The sequence below is a fragment of the Lipotes vexillifer genome, unplaced genomic scaffold (genome assembly GCF_000442215.2).
Source record: "Lipotes vexillifer unplaced genomic scaffold, Lipotes_vexillifer_v1.1 scaffold376, whole genome shotgun sequence".
Lineage (NCBI taxonomy): Eukaryota > Metazoa > Chordata > Mammalia > Artiodactyla > Lipotidae > Lipotes > Lipotes vexillifer.
In genome coordinates, this window is record NW_006785037.1 from 2,040,217 (window position 1) to 2,049,864 (window position 9,648).

The 9,648-nt window shown below is 38.6% G+C and overlaps 1 protein-coding gene across 2 annotated transcripts in view; it reads left to right on the forward strand.

The window, feature by feature from the left end:
• Positions 1–9,648, forward strand: part of VPS13B (vacuolar protein sorting 13 homolog B) — an 804,491-nt gene that overhangs the window by 710,788 nt on the left and 84,055 nt on the right. For both annotated transcript variants that reach the window (XM_007457167.1, XM_007457166.1), the window contains exon 43: positions 4,359–4,520. In XM_007457167.1, the coding sequence (XP_007457229.1) occupies positions 4,359–4,520 (162 nt within the window). The remainder of the gene's footprint in view (positions 1–4,358; positions 4,521–9,648) is intronic.

Sequence of the window (9,648 nt, forward strand, 5' to 3'; positions counted from 1 at the left end):
GGGGGGGGGGGGGAGGGGCTTGAGTTCTAGAATTTTTATGGGAATGAACTCTTTTCTTTATATGCATGAAGACCTATACAAGACTAAGGAATTAATTACCTAACATGGCACTACAATAGCAAAGGGAAAGAAGATAACACATCTGTTTCATATTTTAAAATTCTTTTTTAAGGGCATTCCATGGTTTTCTTGCTGCAGAGGACATGCGTAAAATAAGAGCTAGTGTGATCTAAATCTTTGCAGCTGGTTCGAATAGCGATGTGAAAAAAACCTCCGTGGCTCCAATTTCTGTTTTTTGTCATATTTTGAACAATGCATTTAATAAAAAACAAACCTAGAAAATATAAAAGAGTCATTGATAGAGCATTTAATCCCAGGATATTTTTGTCTTGGTATCAGGACCATTGTAAGAGGACTCATGTGTAGCAACTACTGCAAAATGGCCCTCAGAAATATCAGTTTCCTCCCAGGGTAAAAATATTCTCTTAGACACAGCTATACATATAAATAAAATACGGTGCATAAATATTTAAATGTTTTAAACCACATCAGAGTGTGGATGACTGACTGGCTAACACAGTGCCTTGAAGGAATATTCTGAGTTTTTTTAAAAATGGAATTGTATATTTGATTAAGTAGAGCCATATGTCACGTAGCATATCGCTGACAGGTACATTCTGTGAATAGTTGGTTCTGATTTATACAGGGATTTGGCAATGTTAACATGAGCCACAAGAGGATATACTTCTGTAATTGTTGCTATAATTTTCTTGTTTCCTCCCATGTCAAGCGTACTTGCCACCAAGTTTTAATGTGGTAGGCATCTCTAACCCTGTGTATTCTAAAGTAAATACAAAAATGCACTCTACTTTGAAATTACAGGACATTTGACATTGAAATGGGCTTATAGAGGGGTTATTAAGTTCATTGTTTCTAAGATGTTCTGAATGTGGTTTATCCCCTTTAGAGGGGAAGCTTAGTTACCCAAGCTTGGATTTTATTATGTATATAATGCTCATATACAGTATAATTATTGCCAATGAAAAACATGAACTTAACAAGCTGGATAAGCAATTTGAGTTTTCCACATACTTTTTATCGAATTCTTATCCGAGACAAGTCATTTGTATCCAGTGTGGATGGACCAGACAGTTGAAGCATGAAACAATTTGGCCTTTCACCTTTAGGTCACAAGTTCAAGATTAAGAGAAGCCTTCATCAGTGTCTGATTTCTCTGGCTGTAGTTTTTTTTTTCTCTTTTGTAAATGATTAATGTTTTGTGGAACCAGATTAAGGACCCAAAATGCCACTTGCAGTTTGCTTTATATTTCTATGTCACATTCCCACATTTGGACCAAATAGGATTTAAAGGAGATTTTTATTTAAAAATCAAGGTTGTGCTCATGTATCTTATCTTACACCATAATGATATCTCTCTTTAATTGCAAATGCCTGTATAACACTCCAGCACAAATCTTAAATGTAAATAAGCCATCTCTTAATTACGAAAGCATTCTGAGGTTGCGCTTTTATATGATGTCATATACAATACGTACAAATTTTTTTATAATATACTAGAATTTAAACATTCCAAGAAACGCTTAAACTTATTACAGTTATAATGAACTCCACAGATGAAGGAGCAGTAGAGAAACAGTTCCCTGAGGACTTTGAGTATTCTTTAGAAAAATGTAAACAAGCCCCTTGTGTTCTTTCATTTACATTTTTTCCTAAAACCCTCATCATTTATTAAAGGTCAGTTTTTAGAGATGAGGAAAGTAATATGATTTTTTTCTACTCAAGCCCCATCTGGTAACTTAACCTCTGTGTAACCAGCAGATTGATCCCAATTCATTATGAAAATTGAATTTCAGTCTCAGGATGTCTATCTAAGTGGGAGTTGGAATCATATCCCTTTCTTCATGTTTGTACTGTTGGACCTAATGGAGAGAAAAATGTTTACAAGGAGAGCAGTTTATGTTGATTATATAACGCTAAATGGAAAAATCTCACCAAAACTAATTATACACTGTGACTCCAGTTTAATTAAAGGTTTACAAACCTTTAAATATATAAGATATATAAGACAGGATTAGATAGGATAGACTAGAATAGAAACAGGCAGGACACTCAGAAGTGAAAAATTGCTGGAAAAAAAAATTCTCCAAAATGTTCACAGCAGTTATCCCTGAGCATAAAATTAGAGACTTTGTTTTTAAAAATCAGTACTTTCTGTATTTTCTAATTTTTATACTGGGAACATATATTACATTTGTAATTTTAAAAGTTAAATTTACTCATGTTTGTTTCATAAGTGTTTACTGAGTACTTATGCGTCAGGCATTATGCCCAGTACAGGAGCAAAAGTTGTAACTAACAAAGACCTGGTTCCTGCCCTTATGCAGCATAGAGTCTAATGATGGAGACAACAATGACCCATAATCATGCAAATAATTACTCAGTCCCAATAGGGATCAGTGCTTTTAAGGCAAAATACATAGTGTTGTGTGAGCATAAAATAGAGGGACCTAAGGTGATCCGGGAGGATCTCAGGAGGCTACTTTACTCTGAGGGCATGACCTGAAAACAGGAACCTGAAAGCTGAGTTGGAAGAAATTAGTCAAGCAAGGAGGAAAAGAGGTCCAAGCAGAAGAAAGGCACTGAGGCAGGAAGGAGTTTGATGTGTTGGATGAATTGAAAGGAGGGCAGTGTGGCGTTGGAGCGGCTGAAAAGGGCTGGTGGAGCTGGGGTCTAGCAGGCAAACGGAGAGTGGTTCAAGATGCAGCAGGGGCCAGATCAGGCAGGACGCCTAAGACCCACGGGCAGTCCAGTTTTGAAATCATAACTCATGATTAAAAGCCACAGCAAAAAGTAATATGGTAGGCAGCAGATAATTACTGGTTATAACTGCTTCAGTCTCACTTAGCCAGAGACTCCTTTTATGATTCCTGTGGTTGTCAGGCAAGGTTCCACTCCAAGAGAATAGAGCGGTTTGGTGAGAATAGATGGGATGATAGAGCGAACGCTTTAGGAGACCCTCAAGGGTATCTAGAAGAATGAGGTATTTCAGGGCCTCTTCACCAACTGCAGCTGTAGAGCTCTGCCTGCCCACTTTGGGGGCCTTCTGGATGATTAGGAAGGGATTGTACCTCCCAAGATAATGTTCTCATGAGGTTCTAGATCAGGTCTTGGTCCAGGCTGGATTCCAGGTGTGTTCATCCATAGACTCCTTGGCTTCAGGCCATGTAGTCACTTAAATTTCTATGGTCATGAGTGATATATCCCTTTTTACTCTCCCTCCCCTCAGTAAAATGGCAAATGACAGAGTGTGGCATTGTGACATTATTTAGATCCACAACCAGGAAATGGAAGCCAACTGGAGAAGCATCAGTTACATATTACCTCCCACTGTCTGCAGGTTCATTGGCTAGTTAAGATATTTTTCTTGCATTCTCAAGTTAACCATTTATTTAGCTATTCTTTTCATTTACCAAAGGTATGTTTATTATTTTTTAAGCCATGAGCTAACCAAAGTGATAAAAGAGTAAGCACAGAAATGCTCTATCACATTGCCAGTGCTTCGATATAACAGCAACCAGTGGAGATACCATTAAGTTGAGAAGAAGGTACCAACACAGGAACGTATTACTAATTTGCTGAACCTTAGTAGATTAATGGAAGACATTTGCTGATTGATTATTAGCTGAAACAGACACCAACAACTGTTTTTCAACTAACGTTTTTTGTCTTGAAAACTGCAGCTCGGCTTATACCAACGCTGAAGTTGATCTGTTTTGTGTGTTCAGCCTCTTAACAATAGCGGGAAAGTTATGGTTTTATTTACATCTCTCCCTGAGCAGATTTACACACACACATCCACCCTCCCCCTCAAGGGAACTGGGGATGTATTACCTAAATGATCCTTACTTTCTGTAGGGTACAAACTGTGGCTTTGGTAATTGGTCTTGATTGTCAAGTTTAGAAGGCCAGGAACATGGTAATTCTAGCCTGTGGTACTCTGCTCAAAAACGTGCGCTACCCAGTACAGCATTCTTTGTAGCATGTTAATTCATTTAAAAATGTTAAAAGTTTGAAGGATCTCATTGTTCTTTTACTCTTCTGTGTGTATGATTTATTTTGCAGGAATATAAATCAAAACATATTCTTGGAACATTTAAGATCTCTTTAAGGTATTTTTTGTGCTTATCCTGGAAGTATAGAATACTTTGTATACCAGAGCTAATGACAACAGATCTTTTAGTATTTCTGTGTTGTAACAATCGCCACTGGGCAGACAGCTGCCAAACATCTTGCAATTAATCTGATGCACATTGGCTTTCGTATTCTTTTTCTTTCAGAATAAATGCCCTGAGGTAGAGGAGTTGGTCTTCAGCCATTTTGTGATCTGTAATGACACACAGGAGACACTGCGGTTTGGCCAGGTGGATACTGATGAAAATATTCTGCTGGCCAGTCTCCATAGTCACCAGTACAGCTGGCGCTCTCACAAATCCCCACAGGTATTTGAGAAACAGCCTTACAAACACAGCAATTTTTAAGGTTGCGGATTCATTTCTTCTGCCTTTGTGTGCCTGTGTCTAGTTATTTCCCTTTTTAAGTCTCCCACAGGGTCGCACAGTATGGCTACATCTGACAGAAACCCAGAAATGTTTAGAGGAGGGAGCACAGTGTACCCATGCTCCTCTTGGAGTGGACATTCTCCTGTTCAGCGTAGGTGCTCTTGAGGGAGCCTGGTGTGGTGATTATGAGGTTGAACTGTAGAGCCAGAGTACGTCAGCTTGGATCCTCGCTCTGAATTACCTCGCTTTGCTCTCATGCTTCAGTTTTCTCATGTATAAATTGGGGATAATAATAGTACCTGTTTCATAGGATCATGAGAACTAAATAAGTTAATATGTACGAGGCACTAAAATAGTGCTTGATATACTATAAACATTGTATGTTGGGTATTATTTTTCATTTGTTTATTCAGACTCTTACTGTGTGTATAATCCGTGCCAGTCATGTCTTAGGCACTGGGGATTCAAAGGCAGAGAAGTCTTAGTCCTTGCCCTCCAATGACAGCTCACCGTCTGTGACAAAATGAGCACAATGACGGACTATGCCCAAGGGAGCACTGAGAAAAGACATACCAAAGGATGTCTGTTTTCCAAGTAGTATAATTCCATTTTCCTGTCACTTTAGATGGGAATAATTAGAGGGATGTGCCCTTCAGGGATAACTGAGGATGAATTAAATACAAAGATGATGTCTTAAATGAGTAAAAGAAATCCTAGGAAGTACTCTCAAGAATAATGTATTTCTAAAACTCTGGGTAATAAGGAAACTACTGTCTGCTCATGATTATAAGAAAGTCATTAGATTAGAGAGTTTTCCCATCTCATCTATAGACCAGCTTTAGAATATGTTACACCCTCAGCTATTTTCTTTTTTTCAGTAGCTTGATTCTGATTTCTTACTTGCTTTTTCATCATATTGCCACACTATTAGTATAAAATTTGGAAAAGTAGATATAGTGCAGTTCTTAAGTCTATTTAATTCTGGTTATTCTAACAGGACATTAAGACATCATATCTCCTTTTCTAATAAACATTCTTACAAAAATGTCTCATATGATATCATATTGCACTTGTATTTTTAGAATGAATGACATTCCCTTCTTTTTTATTTTATTTTATTTTATTTATTTATTTGTGGCTGCATTGGGTCTTCTTTGCTGCGCGTGGGCTTTCTCTAGTTGTGGCGAGCGGGGACTACTCTTCATTGCAGTGCAGGGGCTTCTCACTGCCGTGGCTTCTCTTGTTGTGGAGCACGGGCTCTAGGCACGTGGGCTTCAGTAGTTGCAGCACATGAGCTCAGTAGTTGTGGCTCGCGGGCTCTAGAGCATAGGCCTCAGTAGTTGTGGCACACAGGCTGAGTTGCTCCACAGCATGTGGGATCTTCCCAGACCAGGGCTTGAACCCATGTCCCCTGCATTGGCAGGCGGATTCTTAACCACTGCGCCACCAGGAAAGCCCGTGCCCTTATTTTCTAATCCTCCTTTTGAGAAATGTCTGTGTAAGCGAGTTTTTAAGTCGTTTGGTTGTTTACCCCTTGTAGCATCATTAAAAGACAATTGGTTGGTTGCTGGTTTGTTTCAAAACTAAGTAATTTTTTTTCTTTTTAATTGCAAAAGTAAGAACATAGAGCAGATATATAAACCAAAAAAGGAAAAAGAAAAAGACCACCTATAATTCCAACCACCCAGAGGCAATCCATGTTGTACAGCCTTTTAAAGCTTCGAAAGGCTTCAATGATCATTGCATTCCCAGAAATGAACTAGTAGTGATGGGGAAGAAACCTCTGAGAAGGTGCAGTAATGTGTGATCGTATACTGTACCTGTAGCCACTTCACCCATTCATACACACACGCTGCAGGCCTTAGCCAATAAAAAGCAAAGCAGAGGAAGCTTACCTCCCTTCAAAGTCATTTTAAGCTGCATAGACTACCATGGCCCTCAGTGACCCTCAAGATTCCCTGGAGACTGGAGCCAGGATGGGAAAGGTGATCATAAGAACAGAAGGCTCAGGGGTGTGGAGGAACAGTAGTCTGCATGTTATGGATGTACGGTTTCTAGATGGGAAGGACATAAACAGGAAAAAAGAATGGCTAACCACTGCCACAGTATACCTTTCATATTTATACTCTTCTGCACTTGGGTCTTTTTGTATTTATTACTAGTCTTGTTTTCATAATATCCCTGTGTGATTTGTATTTTTTGTTACGCATATTTTATAGGTAACGAGACAGAAATGTTAAGCTAAGATGGTGGTAGAGATGGATCTGAATCCCATATCTTTTCACTCTCAATATAGTGTTATTTCCACAACATTGTCAAACTCTCCTAGGTTTTGGCAGCATGATTCGTCTATTAGAAGAGCCAAATGGTGAGGTTTTAAGAGAAGGGCTGAGAAATCACTGGTATAATACTCCACATTTAAAGCTAGACTAATATGGGATTCTTGGTACAAGTAGGAACCCTTGCAAAGCTTTAAGAACCAAAAACAATAAGAACCTTTTAATGACAAACTGGAAACATAAGACAGGTATCTATTAAACTTTTTTTTCCTCTTTTTAATTTGTAACTGCATCCTCTGGATACAAATTTTAAGATGAGCTACAGTCATTATAATCTTTAGACTAAAACTTAGATCGTATTTGTAAAAGGTGTCTCTTTACTACAGCTACCTATACTACGTAAAGAAGTGTGTTTTAGGACCCTCTGAAGCCAGAAAGGTCTTAATGGGCCCAGAGGGTCTTCATAGAATTCCATACACCCACAATTAAAAATTCTGCTGTGTTCTAATGAGAGGTTACATCTGAGGATCAGAAAAGCTAACCACTTAGCTTCAAACTGCACCTGGAGGTAGTCATAGACTCACAAGTGAGCAAACTGTTCCTTTTTCCAGACTCCAAGTCATATCCTGCACTGCCCAGCAGGCTTGGTTTTAGGAACATTTGTGTCTGCATGTTTATGCTACCTTGGGTGTAAGTCAATTCATAGTCTCAGGGAGGATTTCTAAAGTTCAGAGAACTTAACTCTACTAAACAATGTAGCTTATATTGCAGAGATCAAGAAAGTGGCAATGACACCTGGAAAGGTTTCAAAGAGGTCAACATGTCTTAGAACCACACAGGAGGTTGCTATCAACAGTAAGTCCCAACAGGATGGAAAAAAATATGGACACAACCACTTCCAGAAATCCAAAGCCGAAAAACCTTTTAGAATTGAAATGTTATAAACTCTCCTTATAGTTTCTAACACATGCTCTGAGGCAGAATCACTTAAAATGCTGGATATCCCACAATAGTTGCTTGCCTAAGCAAACAAAGGAAGAACAAAACTTTTTCCTAGGGAATAATTGAACATATTCAGCTGCACAGTCATATATACCACCACAAAGGGCCCTTAAATATTCCAATTCAGTAGACTTCAGATCAGGTTGGACGAGAACAAGTAACCAGTCCTTTACTGAGAAGTGCTTCACATTATATGAAGTTGAATCTAAGGACTGGATATGTGAGTTTATGGAATCTTTCCCCAGAATATGGGCAGTATATGCAGTATATGGGCAGTATATGCAGTCAAGGGAAGCTTTGTTTAATTTAGCCAAACTGACTTTAGTGGCCCTTCCATCATAGTAGGACTTGTGTGTAGGCTGTTCAAGTTAACTTCCTTTTCTGGTTAGGAGAGAGCACTGTTAGGTAATTAAACTGCTTGAAAAAGGAATGCCTCTATCTTGTATGTAAGGAATTACATTTGCTTTTACCCTCAAAACATGCCCAATTTAGGGCTTCCCTGGTGGCACAGTGGTTGAGAGTCCGCCTGCCAATGCAGGGGACACAGGTTCGTGCCCGGTCCGGGAAGATCCCACATGCCGCGGAGCGGCTGGGCCCGTGAGCCATGGCCCCTGGGCCTGCGCGTCCGGAGCCTGTGCTCCGCAACAGGAGAGGCCACAACAGTGAGAGGCCCGCGTACCGCAAAAAAAACATGCCCAATTTATAGATTATGCGTTTTTTTTTTTTTTTAGAATTCTTACTACGAGTGACTTAATTTTAGTAATCAAACCATCAGTCAAGGTGAAAATGAGCTCTAGACAGAGCTATAGAAAATAACAAAATATTGCTCCAAAATGGATATAATAGGAAGTTTTAAAAGCTTGTGAAAATGGCAGATATTTAAAAATGCGAAATGCAACAAGGTAAGAATCAATTTGGAAGAGCAGCAGAGCATCTGGGAAATACTCATCAAAGTAATCAGATTTAGGGAAGAAAATGTAAATCAGACATTAGTTTCATCAGGCAGAGATGGGCCAACTTTTTTGTGCAGGGCCAGAGAGTGAATATTTTAGGCTTTCAGGGCCTTAGAGCCTCTCTCAGAGCTATTCAACTCTGCACAAAAGCAGTGATAACAAATGAGTTTGACTATGTGCCATAAAATTTTAAAATAAATTTTAAAATTTATTTTAAATGAGTGTGACATAAATTTTAAAATTTTTAAATAAAATTCTATTTATAGACAATGAAATTTGAAGTTCAATAATTTTCACACATCACAAACTAGTATGCTTCTTTTGACCTTTTTCAACCATCTGAAAATGTAAAAAACACTCTTAGCTCACAGGCTATACAAAAATAGGTGGTGCACCACATTTGGCCCACAAGCCATGCCTGATTTGCCAACCCCTGCTCTCAGTGGACAAAATTCAGGAGACTAAAGGTTTGATATAAAATTGTCTTTGTTCTGATCTAAATGGGATTCCCATCACTTGAAAACTTAGTAGCATTTTTCAGAAATTATGAAATGACAGGTAATAGTTTAAATCTAACACTTATAAAATCAACCTGTGCTTACCACATAACAGTAAAATATTTGTATTGTTCTTGTTCTCAGCCCATATAGACAGGAAGTTCCGCAGTTCTCTAGTTTTGGACATAAAAATAATTAAAGGTGAGATCTGATCATTTTTGCTCCTGCCTAAAGGAAAAGTGATGGTTTTTTGAGTATCTACCTATGTTAGGGAAATTCCAGCCAGTTGTCAATTTTATTGGCTAGACTGTCATTTCTCACTCAGTCACCACTCTTT